The 22,597-nt window shown below is 43.2% G+C and overlaps 1 protein-coding gene and 1 pseudogene across 2 annotated transcripts; both read left to right on the top strand.

The window, feature by feature from the left end:
- The first annotated feature begins 380 nt into the window (after positions 1-380).
- LOC146555883 (sodium-coupled monocarboxylate transporter 1-like) lies at positions 381-3,001 on the top strand (annotated as a pseudogene).
- A 1,849-nt stretch (positions 3,002-4,850) lies between these two features.
- Positions 4,851-14,844, top strand: LOC146555882 (sodium-coupled monocarboxylate transporter 1-like). Of its 2 annotated transcripts, none has more exons than XM_085252334.1 (17): positions 4,851-5,110; positions 5,473-5,592; positions 5,718-5,783; positions 5,894-5,945; positions 6,038-6,105; positions 6,933-6,971; positions 7,400-7,515; positions 7,613-7,753; positions 10,197-10,326; positions 10,419-10,507; positions 10,634-10,743; positions 10,870-10,937; positions 11,108-11,194; positions 13,259-13,473; positions 13,838-13,935; positions 14,069-14,157; positions 14,240-14,844. In XM_085252334.1, the coding sequence occupies exons 1-17, from the start codon at positions 4,886-4,888 to the stop codon at positions 14,342-14,344; spliced, it is 1,818 nt and encodes a 605-aa protein (XP_085108460.1). In that variant the 5' UTR covers positions 4,851-4,885; the 3' UTR covers positions 14,345-14,844. The 2 variants fall into 2 exon arrangements, with proteins under 2 accessions (XP_085108460.1, XP_085108461.1); XM_085252335.1 differs by having other exon boundaries at positions 5,009-5,110; positions 5,718-5,780; positions 14,240-14,843.
- Positions 14,845-22,597: the final 7,753 nt, after the last annotated feature.

Here is a 22,597-nt window from a genome sequence, read left to right as displayed (position 1 = left end):
ACGGAGGAACACAGACGAACCGGCAACAGGCAGGAGAACACACAGGGCTTAAATACACACACCAGTAATCAGGGGATGCGAGACAGGAGGGCAACACAGCTGGGAGGAATCTGGGCTGACGGGACAGGGGAAACGTAAACTGATCACACTCACATATGACACGGACCTTCACAATAAAACAGGAAACTCAGATACATGGAACCAGACAAGACATTGAACTAAACAGACAGATTCACAACCAGATGGGGAGACACCATAGACAGACAGATACAGACGCAGACTCAGAGGCAGATCGAAAATAACACAGAACTTAAACAATCATCATCTAGAAAATGATAACAAACTAAAAGCGCTGGGTCACCGACCCAGGACCATGACAAATGGTCTGTACGGCATACTGCGCATTGGTATGGAACAACAAAAGCTGCAAAAGTCATCTCTCTCTCTGCTATACATTTCCCTTAAACTGAACTGTTTCTTGCTTTGACTGTCTGGATTTAAATGGGCTCATTATTTCAGGGTGGAATGAAGGCAGTGGTTTGGACAGATGTTTTCCAGGTAGGCTTCGACACGCAAGATTACTGTTAATGCTACATAGCCTACATAGAAGAATATCAAATGAGTCAATTTCGAGTGCCAGGACATTTGGCTTTAATTCTAAATCACAATTAAACTTGAATTCTAGTTGTAGCAGTGGGGTAAATGTCTTGATATAATCCGATTTTTATCTTCTAGGTTGGAATAATGTTAGCCGGCCTTCTGTGTCATATCCAAGTGTCTCTCCTTAGGAGTCTCTATTCTGTCCAATTCACAAGGAGGAAGACTGAACTTTCTGGAGTGAGTATAAGGGAAGAAAGTAAAGTAACTTTAAGAGCCTGCATATTCAAACCCTTGCATCTCAATACTGAGGAATTGTTTTGGCAAATTGAGTACAATTTTGCACCATAATTCAAATGATAGAAATGTACAGTACATTAAAGTGTGTATTTGAGCCCCACTGTTGGAACTGAGTGCAACAAAAGCACTGCTTTCTTTACTTGGATTTAAATCACAGTACTTGAACTAGGCACGTTGATAGACTGAACTTCTGGAAACAAATTGCTTCTGTACTATAGTCTGAAAATAAGCCAAAGAACTCTGGCTGAACCCCAATATAGGGAGTGATTGTCCAGGTAAAGGCAAACATTTTTTTATTTTTTTTTAAACCGCTCTAAATGAATAAGTCAAAACGACTCAATAGCCCAGGGGTGTCAAACGTAAGGCCAAGGGGCCATAATTGGTCTACCAGAGACTCTGACCAAAGTAGATAAGAAAGAACAATCAATTATTATTATTTTTTTTTAAAAGTGGGTCAACAGTAAAGACCTCCAACAATTTTTAAACTTTACACATTTCTTACATTTTAAGATGGTCCATTGATGGATTTGCAGCTATATTTAAATGTATAATTAAACTGTACAGAAAGGAAGTGACTGGTTCAGCCCATGTCTCCTGCAGTGCTAAGGCTTTGACATCCCTGCAGCAACTTCTGACATGTTTGACCATATTAGCGTACTCTAATCTACTCTTACTCGGGCTTATTTGGATAGATTGCAAAGATGCTGAATATGTTACAGTGCTGGGGTTTAAAATCACATTAACTTTTCTGAGCAAATATTATTCTGCCTTTTCACTACAGTATTGTCTTGTGACAAACACCAGGCCAGTTTTTCCTGGAAACCTCATTGACATATCTGTGTAGGCTCTTAGTCATCCATCATCAGTCATATAAGGAGTTACGGGTCATATTGATGCATTTGCGTGAAATCATTAGGGTCTGTAGTTACTGTTTTTTAAATATGAATAAAGTTGCACAATTGTCACTTCACTTTAGATGATTCATAGGTATACGGTTTTCCCAGTTTTGACTTGAACCCTCTGAGGCGGCACACATTTTGGACCATAGCCATCGGTGGGACACTCGGCTGGACAATGACCAGTGGAACTAGCCAGACTCAGGTTCAGAGATACAACTCCTGCAAGAGTATCACTCATGCCAGAATGTGAGTCATAATTTAATGGGAGGATTTTATAACTGAAACAATACTATATCACTTAAAATGTGGAAAATTTTCAGGCTTGCATATGGAAGTGTAAAAATGTGCTAGTCAACTTTCTGCTTGTCTAATCTATTAAGTGCAGTGTACTTGCAAGCAGGACCATAGAATACTCAAAGTCTAGACTTGGTATGATTTAAGGACCCTCAGTCTTGTAACTAATGGGACCCGGATACAGTGCATCCATAAACAAGTGTAGATTTTTCTTAATGCCAGCCTGGCAAGAATGGAAATTTATCCTTTCAACTGTTTCACCTGGTCTCTTTCAGAGCTGTGTTCATCAGCGTGGTAAGTTATTCTTTGTTCCTGGGATCTGCAGTGTTTTCAGGATTGTGCCTCTACTCTTTCTATAAGGACTGATCCATGGACAGCTGGAACAATTTCTTTTTCTGATCAGGTATTGAGGTTCTGTGTCATAACTTATTCCCTTAAAGTACTAGTGGATCTGCCTGTGGTTTTACAAGCAACAAGTTGATCTTTGTTTCTTCATAGCTGCTGCCATATTTGGTAATGGATATCCTGAAAAGCTACCCTGGCCTCCCAGGACTCTTTCTTGCAGCAGTTTACAGTGGCACCTTAAGGTTTTATACTTTTATTTGCTAATAAAGTATTGCAGTTTCCAACATCAAAAGCTGGGCCTCATCCTGTACTTAATGCATCTTGTTTCCTAGCTGGTTCCATCAGTTAAATGATTGTCAAATGTTACGTGAATGGTTGCAGACCTTTTAATAACTTTTATTAAGCTCAGCACAGTCTCATCAATCATCAACACATTGGCTGCAGTGACTCTAGAGGACCTGATCAAGCCAAATGTCACACTGACTGACAGACAATTGCTTTACATCTCCAGAGCACTGAGTACGTACCTGATCTGTTCACAGTACATGGTGAACTCTGTCCTTTGAGCACTGGTATGTGACTGAGGCTAAAGCTGAATTAGTTATAAATCTTCATGATTAAAATGTCAGTTTTTACACGAAGTTGTTGCAGGTTGCAGTATTGGAGGGTTGTGTGTTTCTATGGCTGGCCTGGCATCACTTATGGGACTACTTGCTCAGGTAGTGAGAATCTGTTGATACAAGTCACAACATGAAAATACATAAATCTTAAATGTGGCCTACCAAACACTTGGACTTTTTAAACATGTGCGTGTGTATATAAAGCATTTAAGGTTTCACTTAGGATGTTTTGATGAAGAATAATCATCGGTGAGGTCAGTGGAAGTCCTGTTTGGTCTGTTTGTTTTACTTTTACTGGAGAAGCACAATGTTTAAACACGTTCAATAAAGGCGCTCAGGAGGCTATTGTGGAGCAGGGAAATTATTTTACTGCTATTGTTAAATAATTGTCATCATTACCATTGCATTAATAATATAATCTGGAGTTTATATTGCATTCAGGGGTTGAACAGTGTGTCTTTCAGAAAGGCTAAAAGTCACAGGCTGACAGGAAACAGGCTTGCAGAGAGTTTGCAGAAGCAGGAAGTTATTTTGAGCAGCAGGCTAAGACGAGGCTTTAACAATGTAACAGATAGCTTTAAGATGGCCTTAAGATGTTTATGATGATGTTAATTTTGTATTTCAGGTGCAGTTATGACTATTTTATACACAATGCATATCTGTGCTTATTAAAGAGTTGGAGCTCGGTCAATTAATTGGGGGTTGGAAGCTTTGTTCGGCGCGATGTCCGGACAATCTATTGTGCAAGTGATTTGGAGCCATAGAAGGAATTGCAATACATGCTTACAAAACACTTATATATCAGGTCATTTCATATTAAGGTTTAAGTAGAGGTTCTTGGTTAAAACATTTATTTAGTAGAAGACATACACATAGTCTCCGTGAGCCTCTGGTCTAGTGAAAGGTCAGAAGTGCAACAGGTGAATTAAGAAAGAGCATTTGAGGACGAGACACAGACAGTTAGTAGGTGAAGAGGTGACACAAAGAGCATGTGGGGTCAACACACACACACACACATGAGTTAGATTTATTTAGAGGAGAGATTAGTCGTGTCTCGGCAAGAAAGAGGAACAATTCACTTTAAGACAAGAACGGAAAGTACCAGCCATGAAAATAGAAGATGATCTTCTGGGTTAAAAGTCATTGTGGTGTTGATCTGATCTATGTATAAAATGTATCTGTGACGCATGAAGGGGCGTCAGTAAACAAGCCCTGACGGTATAAAATCTGTGTATGCTTTGAGGAAGTCGGAGATCACTTGCTGTCGGCGTACAGAGTGTTCTTCCCACACGTGTGTATTCATTAAAATCATTGTTTGACCAAGAGCTCCTGGACCATGGGTGGTTTGTATTCTCCTTCCTCAATTTTGAACCTTAACACTATAACAGTGTGTCTGCAATAACTGATTATCAAACCTTTAACACAATATCACAGAGGGCCCAGAACAAATACACATGGTGTTCCAAATGCAAACACAGCGTAATCTGCAGAAACGACCCAAATCCCAGGACAAAGAGCACGTCCCTATCTGACATCCACCAGCCACAGCACAAGAAAGAGGTCCTTTAAACATGCATCCAGTTTTCTGGTGGTGGTACAAAGCACTATTGTTACCCAAGTTTTATGTGTTTGGGTTCACACTCGAAATTCTAAACTTTATTCATTAACTTTGAGCTTAACCTGAAAGGACACGTGCGCGCACCGCCTGGAATAATTTATCTTACAATTTAATAGACTACCTGGAGGTGATGACACCGCCTTCCCAATGATCTACAAAACACTGCCTGATAAACGCTTTAGCTTTATTTCAGTTTTGCTCCGACTGATAAAATGTCCGGGGATGCTCACTTGCTCGTGGCAGCAGACTATGTGGTGTTTGCTGTCGTTCTGCTCCTGTCTGCTGCTGTTGGTTTTTATTACGCCTGGAGAAGCAGGAGACAAGGAAACTCCAGGGACTTTTTAACTGGGGGCCGAAAACTCAATGCCCTGGCTGTCTCCATGTCCCTCACTGCCAGCTACATGTCATCCGTCACTGTGCTCTCCAACCCAGCCGAGGTAACGTGTCGGGACTGTCCTGGATCTGCACTCAGCTTCCTCAGCGCACAAACATTTATTCAGAGCTTAAATTAGAATTTTATAAAATGCGTAAAACTGTGATTTCTGTGCATTAGAAGACGGCTGGAGTCAGCTAACCGAGCATTACTTTGAGTGCACCGCTTTCAATTTCAAACAAATCAAATAACGAATTTAAAGTTTTCGTGTTACTCACCAGAGTTCAGCACTGTTCATATGTTGCTCCAAAGCTCGTTCAGTATCAGCAGCATCAGCGTTTCAAATGATCTCCGGCAAAGTTTCACCAGCCAACCAGCTGTTTTGCTATTTTGTGTTTCCATAAATCTTTTTCAACCTGTCTGTAGGTGTATCGCTACGGAGCCATATTTGGCTATTTAAGTATTTCCTATGTAATAGCAGTGGTGTACACATCCGAGGTCTTTCTCCCAGTTTTCTACAGACTGGCCATCAACAGCACATATGAGGTAACTGTGGTTTTGTTTACAACATTATTACTAGTTTTGCCTCTGATTTGTAGGGAGTGAGGGGAACTAGAAGTTTCATGTATCAGTATCAATATGCGTCTTTTCTCTGTCTGGTCTCTGCCAAGTATCTGGAGCTGCGTTTCAGCAGAGCCACTCGTCTCCTGGGAATGCTGATCTTCTTTTTTAACGTAGTAAGAAGCCAGTGGTTCAATCTTTGTAGTGCTTTGACTTCTGCACATAAAACTACGTTGGTATCAGCAGAGACATGTTGTTGCTGTGACTTTCTAACTCTTTGCCACAGTTGCTCTACACTGGACTTGTAATTTATGCTCCAGCTCTGGCTTTGAACCAAGGTATGTCAGCTCCAGTTCACAGCAGTTAAGTTCGTGAAGGGATCTTGAACAAGAGTGTTTCCCCTGTTAATGAATTTCCCTTCTTTTTGCAGTGACTGGTATGAACCTGTGGGGTGGGATTATTTCGACAGCCACTGTTTGTACTTTGTATTGTGCACTGGTTAGTAAAACATTTATTACATACGACACACACACTGCAGTGCAGCACATTGTCAGTCGAACCTCATCGAGCATCACTAAGCCAGGAACCTTAAGAGACCCCCACTTTCACATTCAGCAGAGATTAAATGAGAATATTTACATTTTCCTAAAATTCACGAGGACCCCTTCCCATTTACCCTTTAAAACAAAATATCTCTCATTTAACATCACCTCTGATTTCTTGACGTTTTCATTTGGATGATTTAATTCAAATGATTTGTTTTGTTTCATGAAAAATATGTGCCCATTTTTAAAATTTGATGTTTTCACCTGCAATCACTAAGGGTCAAAAGTTGAAACCGTGATTGCATAATGTGTTGCGTCACCTGTTTTTTTTTTTTTCTAAAAGTCTGCAAACATTTGAAAGCTTAGAAACCAGTTGCTGTAGTTTACAGAGCACAGTGTTTTCTCATTCATGGGTAATCTAGGACTTCAGCTTTTCAACAGTCTCCACAAAAAATGTGACTCTTCAGACAGGACAAATTTTCACTTTGCTCCACTGCAGATTAAACAGAGGTATACAGCTGTCTGTGGATGCATTAGTTGTTAGTAATCTCTGGCACTTTTCCTTCGCCTGTCCATTGTCCTGTCCCCCCCTTATTAATGTACTTGTTACTGAAAAAAGTAACGTCGTTAGTGACGCCGTTATTCCCATCACTTGTGCTTTCTGAAAATGTTCTACTACAGAATACGGTCACATATTTCCACGTTATGCATTCTGTTCATTAATACAGCTTCCTAACCTTTTTGACAGAGATTTTTCTTGTTTTGTGGCGTTTGTTACAGGGTGGCCTGAAAGCTGTGGTGTGGACAGATGTTGTTCAGGTAGGGTCCTGGATCAAATAAAACGGAAAAAAAATACACAAATGCCTCCAAATAGTTGTGGTAGATGGCTGCCCCTTCCTGACGTTCACGTTTCTTCCTGTTAAAAGGGAGTTTTTTGGTTCACACTGCCATTTGATTGCTGGCGTTTTCTCTGGATTGTAGGGTCTTTATCTTACAGTATAATGTCTTTTTGTTATGATTTGGAACCATATAAATATATTCCATATTCTATGTAAGTAAAACTGAATTAAATTGCAATCAGGTTTCAGTCTAATTTTATCGACACCACAACCACGTTTGAGTCATGTCTTGATTCTTTGCAGTATTCATGTAAATTAGCAAGAATTTGATAACTGGGACCAAAATCTGTCAACATAGTTACAGAATACAGATCTGCCAACCAAACAAATCTCTGATTTTTCTTCCAGATTGGAATAATGTTTGCAGGCTACATGTCTGTTATAATCAAAAGTGTGATCTTAAAAGGAGGAATCTCCACTATCTTGTCAGATGCCCAAGAAGGAGGAAGAATTAACTTTGTGGAGTGAGTATATGTGTGTGTGTGTGTGTGTGTGTGTGTGTGTGTGTGTGTGTGTGTGTGTGTGTTATACTAAAATCATCCTTTCATTGTGTAATCCCAGCTTTGACATAAACCCTCTGAGAAGACACACTTTTTGGACACTAGTCATCGGAGGGACAGTTGGTTGGAGTGCAGTTTATGGGACCTACCAACCTCAAGTTCAGAGATACAACTCCTGCAAGAGCATTAAACATGCCAGATTGTGAGTGATTCAAAGGAATGTATTCCTTCCTTCCTGTTTAGCTTGCAAAACTAATAATTAAAATAATAATAACAAAATTTTTTTTTAAAAAAAGCAACAATATATGACACGTCTATTTCCACATCTATGTAAATTCTGATTCAGCCAAAGACACTACATTGGTGGGGTTTTCTGGCAAATGACACGTTCTTATCATAAACTCGGAAAAGATAGCTATGAAGCTATTATAAATGATGACATAATTTAATTTAATTTAATTTAATTTAATTTAATTTAATTATTTATTTCACACTTGGTCAACAGTTTCCACAGTTAGTTCTTTCAAACAAACCAACTACACTTTCTGTCAGTAAAGCACTGCAACCACGTGTGAAAAGGAGCAGGCAGAAGAATATATTCTTATTAAACCCTGCCCCCTATCTACAATCCAACTTATTTCGCAAGTGGGCACCAAAAGTCAAGGAACAAACTAACATTAACACTTATTTCCAGTCCTAACTCAAACCAAACAACAAATTTACAATCAGAATATACCACTCCACCAGGCACGTGCAGAGGGGGGGCTAGAGGGGCTTGAGCACCCGCCCCTTTCCTGATGGGTGCCCTTTTGATAAGGCAACTTTTTTAAAAAAAATTATTTATTTTTTTATGTGTGTGTGCGTGCGGAGTCCTGTCTGTGCCCCTCAACAATAATATTTAACTATTAATCACAGTTTTGCTAAATAAAAGGATCTGGCTTGCATCAGTCACATGATCACATTTAACCAATGATCGCCCTCGACGGCAGAACGCGCTGGTTACGAGACGGGAACGAGCTCACAAAGAGCACGCGCATTTTTAGCGGTCCGGAGCTGTAGGAGAAACACAAGTTATCTCAGAGACACAGACTGATGCGACAAACCCAGTAAGTAGGTGTACAGCGTACACTGTAGTGTGTAGCACCCAGGAGTATTAGCTTATTACGTACACGTTGGTAAGATGTCTTGTGTCAAATGACGAACTGAAACAAACGAGCGTGCTGTGTGTGCAACAGCGCGACAAACATTACCTGTCCTTTTATTAACTGCACAAGTAGTGCTGGTCATAGCTGCTGGCTACCTGTGTAAGGCTGTCATAGGTCTGTAGCTCTGTCACCGTTTTAGGGAACATATTTAGTTTTAAAGTATTTAGAACATATTTAGTTTTAAAGTAAGTTTCCGGGCTTTTCCTGCCTTTCTGGAGGGATTATATTTCACTGAAAAACGATCTAATATGCATGTCCACATAATTATGCATTATAATAATTATAATGCATTAAAAAAACACACGCTGTATTTTAAAGAACATACATTAAGAAGCAGATTATATTAGATTTATATTTTAAATAAGACAAAATTTGGATTTTACAGCAGTAAAATGATTGTATCTCTACAGTTTAAAAATGTAATAAGCTTTGCCCCTGCACAGAGTGGATAGTGAAACAAATGGAATCATCATAATGACATTATTTCATATTTATTACTTCCCCCTCCTCATTGCTTTATTATTGTAGCTCTAGTAATAAATAAATTTAAAAAAAAAGATTCTGGATCAGCACCATGATGCCCATAGTATATACAGTATTCTGAAGAAGGTCTAAAATGTCATTGTGTGTGCGTGCATGTGTGTGTTTTATTTAGATGGATTTTTAAAAAAAATATTACTCATGATATAACATTGTCCAGACATGCCTGGTAAGGACATGAGGAGGAAACAGCAGGAGCTGTGTGAGGCTACTAAAGGCAGGGCTATAACATTTTTCTGTCATCATTTTATTATAGATTAAGTGCAAGAGTTGTTAGGTGTGGATAATTAGATTATAGTTTATTGCAATAGCAAGTTGTGCCTTGTTCTCAGATAGACAGCAAGTGGAGAGTGATATATGAAATGATGGGATGGAAGGAAGAAGAGAAGCAAAGAGTGATTCACAGGCAGAGCCTAAATTATTTCTCACAGTTTTTTGTTGCCTTATGGTTCCAAGCGCTGTCACCAATCTTTGCATTTTGTTATTATCTCATGACACTTGTTTAATCAGCTACCATCTCTCCTATGGACTTTTTAATGTCTACAGTCTCAGATCAACACAGCCCTGCCCTTCCCATATTAGATTCTTGATGAATGTGTGTTGTTGTTATTCAACCTGGTTCAATGTGCCCCTTTTTAACTTTGAGCATCCGCCCCTTTAAACCTCTCTGCACGGCCCTACACTCCACATAGTAACGAGGAGAAAAGATAAGTAAATAAAATAAATGAAACAAAAAATAATGGATCCTTATTCAATTAACTCCAACTTCATTCACATTCTTCATATTGAGTTATCGTTTTAGACATCATCAGCATACAGTGATAAGAAATATAATCTCGTTTGCTATGCTACACTGATTTTTGTTTGCATACGTCACTTTTTCGTGTTGTGTTTTTTCAGAGCTCTCTTCATCAACGTGTTAGGCCTAGTTTGCACCCTGACATCGTCAGTGATTTCAGGGCTGTGTCTTTATTCGTTCTATAAGAACTGTGACCCATGGAAAGCTGGACAAGTTTCATCACCTGATCAGGTACATACACATAAACAAAGAAACCACAGGATGTTTGTTTTTATTCAAGTTATTTTATGATCTTAAAATAAAAATCTTTTTTTCCTTTACAGCTGTTGCCTTATTTGGTGATGGATATCTTGGCAGATCACCAAGGGCTTCCAGGACTATTTTTTGCTGCAGTATATAGTGCCTCTCTGAGGTTCATACAACATAATTTGATATATTTTTATTCATGTTGCATGTAACAGTTAAAGCTGTGCCACATTTGAAGTGTCAGTTATGTCCATTAGTCCAGAGTAAACATGGTTCATTTCTTCATGTTCAGCACAGTTTCTACTTCAATCAACGCAATGGCTGCAGTGACCACGGAGGACCTGATCAAACCACGCATTAAACTATCTGAGAAAAAGCTTCTCTTAATCTCCAAAGGGCTGAGTAAATAACGAGTTTCCTGTTGTTTGTTTATAACACAGACTGCATGTTATATTAGATTAATTACTGCTACATGGATGCGGCTGGTAGTCGATAAAAATGTCATTTTGTGATGTGATGTTTTTGCAGGTTTGTTTTTTGGAATTGTATGCGTTGCCATGGCTGGACTGGCATCACTCATGGGACATATTATGCAGGTAGAGGGATCTGTTAATGCAGAGCTGTCAATGTGTTCAGGCAAACACATCCAGGAACGTTGTTGTTGTTTATTAGAAAGCATGTTAATTACGTAAATAAGTACATTTTTCACCTCAGTAAATACGACCATTCTTAAAGTGTTTTTTGAGCTGCAGGTCTCTTCAAACAGGCAGTGTCCATCATTTGGGGGGTCACTGGGGGTCCTTTACTCGGTCTGTTCAGTTTGGGTGTCCTCTGTCCATTTGTCAACTCCAAAGTAAGTCCATTCTCATTTTGGTATTTTCCTAAATCAACCTAACATCAATTTATCATCGTATAACATAGTACGGGAGCATTTTTCTTATTAACAGTATTAAAAAACACTTTATTAAATGCTTAATGTTTTAAAAAAAATGTTAACAGCAGGATAAAAATAATAATGACCAAACTCAGGGATGTGTGCCGAGTCCCCTGCTGTACGCTCTATACACTCACGACTGCACCCCCCACCCACCCATCCAACATTCGTATGCTGTAAATATTAACTTTAACAAGTTTGCTGATGACACAACTGTGATTGGGCTCATCATGACGGGAGATGAGTCTGCATACAGGGATGAAGTCGAAAATATGTCATCAAGGTGCAGCTGAAACAATCTGGTCGTCAATACCAAAAAACCCCCAAAGAAATAGTAGTTGACCTCAGAAGGAACAAATCTGACCCCCAGCCCATACACATTAATGGGGACTGTTTGGAGAGGGTCTCTGACTCCTGGGCCTGCACCTGGGTAGTGACCTATCCTGGAAAACAAACACCACAGCTATGATCAAGAAGGCACAGCAGCGACTCCACTTCCTGAGCGTCCTGAAGAACAACGCCTTAGCCAAGGAGCTGCTAGTGTCCTTCTACAGGTGCTCCATTGAAAGTACACTGACACACTGCATCCCAGTGTGGTTTGCCAGCAGTACTGCTTAGGAGTAAGCATCACTCCAGAGGGTCATCAACACAGCACAGAGGATCATCAGCTGTGATCAAGAGCTGTACTCTTCCCTGGAGGAGGTGTACAGGTCCTGCTGCCACAGGAAAGCCTACAGCATCCAGAAGGACACCGTGACAGTTTCACCTCTCATCCGAGAAGCTTCTTCAGTTCTAAGGTCAAATGGTGGGGAGTCCCAGATTTAAACCTAGTGGTAGTGTTCCCCCGCAGAGGGACAAAAGGACCCCCTGATGATCCTCCAATCGCCTGAGCCAAGGTGTGAAACTGGGTGTGGGTCCCAATCAGCCAGGGTTTCGGGTGAGTTCATTGTGAAACCTGGCCCCACCTTATCATGCGAATTCCTGAGGTCAGATGGCCCAGGATGTGAGTGGGCGTTAAGGCATCTGGGGAGGGATCTCAAAACTGGATTATAAATGGCAGACAGTTGGTGTCGTAAACCACCGCCTCTGTTCAAAGATGGTCGCTCACAGTGGACATAGATGGCTTCTTTCACTCCTCTCTCAAACCATCTGTCCTCTCTGTCCAAAATGTGAACATTGGCATCCTCAAAAGAGTGACCTTTGTCCTTAAGATGCAGATGGACTGCTGAGTCTTGTCCTGTGGAGGTGGCTCTTCTATGTTGTGCCATGCGCTTGTGAAGTGGCTGTTTGGTCTCTCCAATGTAGAGGTCTGGGCATTCCTCGCTGCACTGTACAGCATACACCACATTGTTAAGTCTGTGTTTTGGGGTGTTGTCTTTCGGGGTGAACCAGTTTTTGTCTGGGCGTGTTGCTGGGTCTGAAATACACCGGGATGTCATGCTTGGAGAAAACTCTCCTGAGTTTTTCTGATACACCGATAAGATTCTGATAAGAAGGACAGACGCAACAACATTGTCATCCCCTATGTAGCCGGTGCAACGAGCTCACCCGAAACCCTGGCTGATTGGGACCCACACCCAGTTTCACATCTTGGCTCAGGCGATTAGAGGATCATCAGGGGGTCCTTTTGTCCCTCTGCGGGGGGATACTCCCACTAGGTTTAAATCTGGGACTCCCCACCATTTGACCTTAGAACTGAAGAAGCTTCTCGGATGAGAGGTGAAACGTCTTCAAGCAACTTAAAGAAGTCCAGACGCTTTTCTTTGCAAGCTCCTTTGACTACGATGACCTGGATGACTGAGAACCTTCACAGACAGACTTGTACATACTATTTTTTTTTCTTTGTTTAAAATTTATCGTACATCTATACTTGTTTCTCTTAACAGTGCCCCCTTCCACTTGTACTGAATGGGTTTACATGCAGTTTTTGTTGTTCAAAAGCGCAATGGCAATAAAGATTCTGATTCTGATATTTGTCCACAGGGAGGTCTATGTGGTCTCGTGACAGGATTGGCTGCAGCTGTCTCTGTGAGCATTATAGGGATGATATCCCCTTCTCCTCCTGAGATGACCCGACCTCTCTTTCTGAGCACTGAGGGTTGTAACTTTACTACTGGTAGCAGTTTCAGTTGGACTACCCCACTGCCAACAGAACCAACTCTTTTTACCACAACCCCAGGACAGAATACTGATGACATGTAAGTGTGGTCGGGTCTGTCTTGAATGAATGAAATATTATCTGGTGAGATGGGATGACGGAGCTTTCCTATAATGAACGAAAGTATAGTAAAATAAAAAAAAGGCCATATGATTAAAAAAAAAGTGATATAGTAAGGGGCAATGTTGTGAGGTCATTAATAATAATAATAATAATAATAATAATAATAATAATAAAAAACCTGGTGGAAAGCATAAATGTGCCCTAGTCTTGTTGAATATATTTTTCATTTGCAAACTGTCTTCACAAATTCCTTTGTAGCCTTCAGAATACTTTCATAATATGGTGTAATTACATTAATAAGACATTTGTTAACAAGATATCTACTAATCTCTCACCACCAGACATGCGGTTCAGTGGCACTCTCCATCCTACCTTTACTTCGGTGTCATTGGAGGTTTAACATCTGTTATTGTTGGAATAATCATCAGTCTCTTGACAGGTAAAAAACAAATGAAATAAAATAAATAAAGATTTTGTCATTAATTACCTGTACTTGGGAATGGATCTGTGATCTCATTTTCTTATTATTTCATAAGGACTTTTTGTATTTGTTCTTCCACTCATCATTTCAGGGGGATTGAGGGAGACGGTGGACCCAAGACTTATGCTAATGAAAGAAGACACTCTTTCTTATCACCTGTTCAAACGTGTCAAAGATGGGGTACGTGCTGAAGAGCAAAGGTATCAAAAGCAACCGACTGATGACAGGCGCTCAATTCTGTCTTGTACTTTTCCTTCCTTAGGTCATGGGAGGAACAGACAATGTTGGTCAGCCAAACAAGGAGGATGGAATCAATAAACCTGCAGTAGGGAAATTTGACAACAATACCCGTGTCTCATCTTTTTAATGACTGATACAGCTGAAGAATTTCACAACAAAGCTGCTGTAAAGCTCAAATCCAGGATTGTACTCATCTGACTTCATAAGAAATGAGACCAAAGGAACTGAGTTGTCAGCGAGAAAATAATGTTTTTATTTTTCCAGTGATTCAGTAAAAAGTAGAAAGCACTTCTTTCAAATATCTACTTGTGTACATGATGATTGCATGTTTCTATTGTTTAGATTAACAAATTATTAATAAAAAGCCACATGATAAACATTCCAATTCAAATTTATTGTACAGCGCCAAATCACAACAACAGCTAACAGCTTCAAGGTGCTTTATATTGCAAGGTAAACCCTACAATATGACCCCCATATTACCAAGTACTTTGGTTACAGTGGGAAGAAACCCAAATGTCAACAAAGCTAAGGGCGGCGAGGCGTCATTGCGGGTGCCGCTCAGTTTTCAGGCCCCTCTTCTGTGGAACCAGCTTCCAGTTTGGATTCGGGGGACAGACAGTATCTCTACTTTCAAGATTAGGCTTAAACCTTTCCTTTTTGCTAAAGCATATAGTTAGGGCTGGACCAGGTGACCCTAACTGTAACATCAGTAAAACCTTTTCTCTGAATGTATTATTATATTATAGGCGACTGTTGTTGTGGTTTGGCGCTATATAAATAAAATAAATTGAATTGAAAATTGAAGGCTGGCTTCAGGTACTGTCTGTAGTACGCTGCTCCCCAAGGGTATTTACGGCCAAGATACAGGAGCTTGTTTGGAGATGAGAGACACATTTTTAAAGCTCTACAGCATTGCACACCACCCAGCCTTTTCTGTTTTAACACCAGTGTACTCACATTTTTGTACAGCCTGAGAACTTCAGTTTTTGGCCATGGTCTTTCACACTTTTCAAAGCAGAAGAGGAGAAAGTGAAGGCCAGGAGAGAGAGCACACAGAAACCATTACACAACAGTAGAAAGTAGTAATGGCCCGCTGAAGCTGAAGCTCCGGTGCGTGTGTCAAAAAAATCAACACACTGCTTCAGAAGCACTGTATCGAAGCTTGATTCATTTGGCCAGAGTCACGTGATTAGTGACGTCCGAAGCTTCATTTAGAAGCTAACTGCTTCGGTATCTGATTCAATGGTTTATAAGAAAGCGAATAATTCGCGGGATTTGTGGAGTGTTTTGATGGTGACGGATAGCGAACCACTGATCATTCCACTGAGAGATTTGGAGCCAGCGAGGAATAGAGGAGGTTCTGTTGTGTGGGAGGATTTTGAGTTGATTTTTGTCAATCGGGTGGATTTTCCAGCTTTGTGTTCTGGCCGTTTGCTTTTGTTTGTGCGTGTTTATTTTATCTTTTTTTTTATTTTTTATTTTTTATCTGAAAACGGGAAAAAGGTAAAATGTCAAAAATCTGCTTCCATAATATAAATATTGTAGCGTCCCTCGACAGAAGACACAGACGATACCCCATAGGGTACCCTGAAGGAAACTGTTGCAGTTGGGCATGGGATTTGGCTGTGGGTCCCTTCCGTGCTGTACAGCTGTCACAGCGGCGGCAAAAGTCCTCTACATCCCATCTATGTCGGGCCCAATAGAACCCCTGCCGGAGGCGGCGGAGTGTTTTGGTGACACCAAAGTGGCCAGACCCTGGGGCCCCATGCACTGCGCGAAGCACCATCTCCTGCAGGGCCCGCGGGACAACCAACTGCCACCTCGTCTCGCCCGTAGCCGGTTCCTTCCAGCCCCTTTGTAGCACTCCATCGTGCCGCCGCAAGGCATTAAACATGGACCAGAGTCCCTTTGTGGCCCGTGACAACATGGCGATTTCCTCCCATTGGGGTTGTCGCTGTTCCTTAATCCACCCAAGCACTGGCTTGATGTCAGCATCCTCCTCCTGTTGACGTCTCCACTCCGTTACATCCACAGCAACCAGCCTCTGACTGGATGGCCATTCCTCCACCCCCGTCACAGCACACTTTACATCGGGCACCAATTGGTCCTCCTCCTGAGCTTCCTTCCTCTCACAGTAGTGGCATCCATCCTGGGCACAGGGTCTGCGGGAAAGCGCATCTGCGTTTCTGTGTTGCACGACCGCAAAATCATAAGCCTGCAGGTCCTCAATCCAGCGTGCTAGCTGCCCCTCTGGCTCCTTGAAAGACATGAGCCACTGCAAGGCAGCATGGTCAGTTCTGACCGTAAAGTGGAGGCCCCCGAGGTAGTACTTAAAGTGGCGTATGGCACATACCACTGCCAGCAGCTCCCGCCTTGTGACACAATAGCGGCGCTCAGGTTTGTTGAAGGCCCGACTATGGTATGCCACCACTTTCTCCCCGCCGGGTGTCACCTGGGCTAGCACTGCACCAGATCCGACACTGCTGGCATCTGTGTCAAGGACAAAGGGCAGAGTGGGGTCAGGCGGAGAGAGCACTGGGGCCCCCACTAGGGCTTCCTGCAGTGAGGTGAAAGCTACCTGGCAGCCTGCTGTCCACTGGAAGGTCACACCCTTTTGGAGCAGGTGGAACAGTGGCGTGGCTATGCAGGAGAAACCCCTTACAAACCGTCTGTAGTACGATGCCAAGCCCAGGAAGCTCTTTAACTCCTGCACAGATTTTGGGGTGGGCCAGTCCTTAACAGCTTGGGTCTTATCATCCATGGTGCTGACCCCCCGGCCCCCAGTGGGTGGCCCAGGAACGCAACCTCATGTCGCATTAAGCAGCATTTCTTTGGGTTGAGTTTTAGCCCTGCTGCCAATACCCTCTCCAGGACCCGTCTGAGGGCCCCGAGGGCAGCGTGGAAAGAAGCACCATGGACCAAGATGTCATCCAGGTAAACCACGCATTCTCCGCGGGGAATTCCAGTGAGCACCTTATCCATGAGTCTCTCAAACGTGGCAGGGGCATTGCAGAGGCCGAAAGGAAGAACTTTAAATTGTCATGAGCCTCCGCTGGTAATAAATGCAGTCTTTGGTCTGGCATCTGGTGTGAGGGGTACCTGCCAGTACCCGCTGCGTAGGTCTAGGGAGGAGAACCATGAGGATCCCGCCACAATGTCAAGGGTCTCATCTATACGTGGTAGAGGATATGGGTCCTTCTTTGTCACCTTATTCAAAGGCCGGAAATCTACGCAGAACCGCCAGTCTTCCTTCACTTTCTTTGGAACCATAACAACTGGGGAGGCCCAGGGGCTGGTGGATGGTTCAATGAGTCCAGCACGCTGCATCTCTTGCAGAGCCCTCTCCGCTGCAGTCTGTCTGGCCAGGGGGCGGCGTCTAGGCCTCATCTGAATGGGCTGTGCATCTCCAGTATCGATGTCATGTTGAAGGAGGTCAGTGTGGCCCATATCATCCTCTGAGAAGGAGAAGCAGTCCTTAAAGTCCAGCAGCAGCTGCCAGAGCAGGCCCTGCTCGCTAGCAGTCAGTCCATCGCAATTCTCCTCCCACACCCCCCTCACAGCTGAAACTCTCCCGCCCTTGTCCGGCGGTTCCTTGGGGAGAAGGGGAGGGCATGAAGCGGCATGGGGTGCAGTTGAGGTCAGTGTAAGTGGTTCCTTGGGGGCGGCCGGACTACCAGTCAGGTCCGGGGAGGAGTCGGCTGCCAGCTCAGAAAGGGCGTGGGCCTCAGGGTGATCAGGTTGGGGTGGCCACCTCAACATCCGAACAACACCACTGTCAGGGAACGAGAGCGTCCCCCCCCCCTTGTGTCAATAACGCAGTCCAGTGCCCTGAGTACATCCAGCCCCAGTATACAGTCTTCCAGGTCTGCAACCCATACAGAGCAGCGGACTGACTTCCCCCCCACACTCAGGGTGAGCAGTGCTTCCCCTAGCATGGGGGCCCGCTCTCCCGTCACAGTCTGAAGCTTCACCATGGTAGGGAGGATGCGATCCCCCCTTCCCACCACATCAGGTCTTAAAACTGTCGCTGAAGACCTGGTATCCACCAGGGCTGAGCACCATAGTCTATTCACAACTAATGGAGCATACCAGCAGCTGCCAACCCAAGTCCTGCCCAACAAAACAAGACGCTCCACCTGTCCATCCACAGCTCCGCAGGGGCGCTGTGCACCCCCGTGGGCCCTGAGCTGGGTTGTTCCTCTCGGAACAGGAGGTCGGGACACAGCCCCAGGGTCCTGCATCGTCCCGGTTATGCAGACCCCATGTCGTTTCCCTGATCCTGGCGGGCGTGGGGACAGTCTCGGGCTAGGTGACCCGGCCGTCCACATCCCCAGCAGACCCTCGGCCCTCTTCTCGGCCTTTGTTCCCCACGTAGCGTGACAGCTCTCACCAATTGGGTCAATCCCTCCGCCCATGCGGGTTCAGCAGCGCCCGGTGCAGTCCCTCCTGTAGTCCCCGTCTGCAGTCCCCGTCTGCGGTGGCCTGGTCAACTCAGTCAGGGGTTTAGCAGCCCCAGCACACAGTAACTCTCTCTCTGTAGCCAGCTCCAGGGCCTCCTGAAGGGATTTTAGGGTGAGCTAACAGTGTCTGGATCCTCAGCTCATCTGGAAGCAGGGCCTGGAGGAAGTGGTCACAAGCTAATTCGCCCTGGATGGTGGGGGGCATGTGGGCATAGGTGCGGTGGACCAGCCCTTCAATGTCATTAGCTAGGTCCCTAATGGATTCTCCTGGTCGACGGCGGCGGCTGCACAGTTCGGAGCGCAGCAGGTTCGGAGCAGAGCAAGAACCAAACCGCCTCTTCAGAGCCCCAACCAAAGCATCATAATCCCCCCTGCCCTCTGGGCTCAAAAGCAGCAAGCTAGACAGGGCATCGCCAGTAAGGCACATAGCTAGCTGCAGGGATTTCTCTTCAGCAGACCACCCACCAGCCCTGGCCAACAGTTCAAATTGTGCATGAAAAGCTTCCCAGTCAGCCTTGCCATCATACCTGGGGGTCTTCATGGAAGCGTGGAAAGTGCCTCTATGCGTCGGTATGTCTTTCTCCACACCCCCAGCCGCTGCAGAAGTCCCCAAATAGCTCTTTCGGCCACTCGAACGGTGAGAGGATGCAAAGCCGGCTTCTCTCGCTCACCCGCTCTCTGTGCTCCGCGAACCTCCGGTCCCCGGCGGAGCAGTCGTGTCCGTGAGCTTCCGCTGTAGGTTTTCGCTTGATCTTGGAGTAATCCATCGGAAGCATTCCGCAAAGTCCCGCAAAAATCTCCAGCGTCCACAGCCAATGCCGTGAGTCGGGGCGGCGTGAGCGCAGATAACTCCGGAGGTGAAAGCTTCGCTTTTACTTCTGACACCAGTGTAGCGTCCCTCGACAGAAGACACAGACGATCAGCGTTCCGGTTACCGGTGTTTATTCAGAATAGTAACACGGGCTACTGTGGGCCGTAGCCAACGCCAAAACAACAGGGAAAAAAGTGCGCTCTACAGCAACAGCACAACCCCCGACACTCTCTCTCTTCCGCCCCACACCACACACACTCTCTCTAACCCCCGCCCCCGAACACTCTCAGCCAACCACACACCTGCTCTCCTCCAGACTCTCTGTCATTGGTAGCTGATCTGATTGACAGGCCAACCGGCCTCTAGACTACCGCACATTCAAGGACACTCAGTAAATCACCATGCTGCGGGTGTGGTCCAACTATGCCATAAGTAACTGGCAATTCTGAACACAAAACACTGATAACACAACAGTCAACTAACTTGTAACCCAGTCCATTACAATATCATTAAATAACTTTAGAAAAACTTCCACTTGACTCTTTACATGTAATGTTGTAAAAATATATATTTTTATTGTTTAATTAATCTGAAAATGTTAGTCTGCCAAATGTGCAGCAATTTAATTTATTTATTCTCTTTAGCTGATAGTTTGTGGGGCCCAGGTAGACTGTATAACTGCATATCTACCAGTTTCTCTGCACTCCAGCCTCCTCTGTGCCATGTGAAGGGATTTTCCTTAAGGCAGGAGAAATGATCTCCACGAAAAGGAACAGGTTCGGCCATCGCACACTAGAACAAATTCTCTTTTTAAATAAAAATGAAAAAGGGTTACCTTAAATGCATCATGTTTTTAATTTGCAAGTTCATAAGCATTTTCCTTTTCCATTTCACAATCAATTCTACCCCCAGGTCAAAAATATGTCTGGGAAAATTTCCCTAATATAATATTATTTATAAATACACCCGTCTAGCAATTAATTGCATAAGTGCATGGAGGCAAGACCTCAGAGCAGAAGCATATTCCATAATGTGTTGTACATTATTATATGTATATATTATATTAAACGTGGTATTTTTCAATTATTGTATTTACCAACATCAAGAAGTCACAAGCAAAGAAAGACCACACCATGGTGCATATTTAAACAAGGAGAGTTTACTGGTCAAAACTATTTATTAAACAAATAAAACACATTTTTAACCACCAAAAAATACACGTTCAAAGCAACACAACAGCGGCCCAATATCAGACAGAATTCCACTCTGTAGAGTGGGCAATCATAATGAAGCAGTTGGTTTTATTTTGTGGATTCAAGCTGCTCTTCATATTTTTGGCCACCAGATGTCACCAGAGAGGACTGTGTTGAAAAGCTTCGAGTAATGAACCGTTTTTCAATACAAGCTTCAGTGCTTCAGGAAGCTTCATTTGGCCATCACTAGTAGAAAGTAAAATTAAATAGTCGGGGGGGGGGGGGGGGGGATGACGACTGACGACTGCTCAAGTGAACTACAGATACCTGAAAGTTGTAGGCCCTAGTAGGGCCTCCTGAATTTGCCTGTGTCAGTGTGTCCTACCATCTGTCCTGCCTTAGGTGCACCTTTTTCTTTTGTACAGCTGAAAGGTGAGCTCTGGTGCCAGAGAGCCATGTTAGTTGCAGTTAGTGAGGGGTGTGTGTGTGTGTGTGGGTGGCTGTGTTCGGTGGTTATTTACCCCTGCTCTGCGGAGAAGAGTGTTTAATGACTAAACTCTTTTTTTACTTTTCAGTTTACTGACCTATGCCTGAGTTTTTGTTTGTTTCTGAAAATGGTGATAGCGGCTTGTCCGTCTCTTTTAGTTGAGTTATTAATAGAAACTTTAATAACACTTTTTAACCCTTTTGCCTCCCTGTGTCCTTTTTCCGACCCAACACTTTTTGTTACATTCCCTCATCGCCTGGACCCTTTTAGGGGAAATATAAAAAAGTATTTGTACTTTGTTACTTAACACCTCTGGGCCACATAGTTTACTTAATGCAGCTTGTTTCCTAGCTGTTTCCATCACTTAAATGATAAATGTCAAATGTGAAGTACAGGATTTTAATAACTTTCATTACACTCAGCACAGTCTCTCATCAATCATCAACACATTGGCTGCAGTGACTCTAGAGGAGCTGATCAAGCCAAATGTCACACTGACTGACAGACAATTGCTTTACATCTCCAGAGCACTGAGTACGTACCTGATCTGTTCACAGTACATGGTGAACTCTGTCCTTTGAGCACTGGTATGTGACTGAGGCTAAAGCTGAATTAGTTAATAAATCTTCATGATTAAAATGTCAGTTGTTACACGATGTTGTTGCAGGTTGCGGTATCGGAGGGTTGTGTGTTTCTATGGCTGGCCTGGCATCACTTATGGGACTACTTGCTCAGGTAGTGAGAATCTGTTGATACAAGTCACAACATGAAAATGCATGAATCTTAAATGTGGCCTACCAAACACTTGAACTTTTTAAACATGTGCATGTGTATATAAAGCATTTAAGGTTTCACTTCAGATGTCTCTCACAGGCAAGAACCATCATGGGTGGGGTCAGTGGAAGTTATAGAACTGTTTGGTCTGTTTGTGTTGGGTATCCTGTGTCCATTTGCCAACTCTGCCACTTTTTCCTCTTCCTTTGATTTCATTACATATATATGATCAGATAACCATGACAGGACAGCTGCACACAGATTGAAGATGCATTCAAAAACATTGAGCCAACTTAAACGTTGAGTCAATTGGGAAACATCTCCCTAAGTTAACAAGTGACTTGCTCATTTAAAATGAATTTGACTCATAGTCCATCCATTTCTTCCACATATACACTCCGGGTCACGGTTGGACTGGAGCCCATTCCCGCTGTCATTGGATCACTGTAAAAATAAAAAGTGACTAAATTATTCTTAGCACCTGCTGGGGTTATTAAACCCTAAACAATCAGAACATAGATGGGAAGGGAAAGGTGGGATTCATAAAATCCATCAAATGAAATGTTAGAGTGAACTTTATTGTTATTCGTACGAGCATCCAGCATTATACCCTGCACAGTGAGAAACTAAAACAATCGCTTCACATGTGAAA

The sequence above is a fragment of the Mchenga conophoros genome, linkage group LG17 (assembly GCF_057382185.1).
Source record: "Mchenga conophoros isolate Kocher_MC1m ecotype Shallow Benthic linkage group LG17, M_conophoros_male_GT1.1, whole genome shotgun sequence".
In the NCBI taxonomy this organism is placed as follows: Eukaryota; Metazoa; Chordata; class Actinopteri; order Cichliformes; family Cichlidae; genus Mchenga; species Mchenga conophoros.
The sequence above is the reverse complement of the archived record's forward strand: the minus strand, read 5'-3'. Positions and strand labels throughout refer to the sequence as shown.

Coding starts and splice junctions, on each gene's coding strand:
- LOC146555882 (XM_085252334.1), top strand. CDS start 4,886: ATGTCCGGGGATGCTCACTTGCTCGTGGCAGCAGACTATGTGGTGTTT. Junction 11,195..13,258: donor GTCCATTTGTCAACTCCAAA/GTAAGTCCATTC, acceptor ATTTGTCCACAG/GGAGGTCTATGTGGTCTCGT. Junction 13,936..14,068: donor AATCATCAGTCTCTTGACAG/GTAAAAAACAAA, acceptor TCATCATTTCAG/GGGGATTGAGGGAGACGGTG.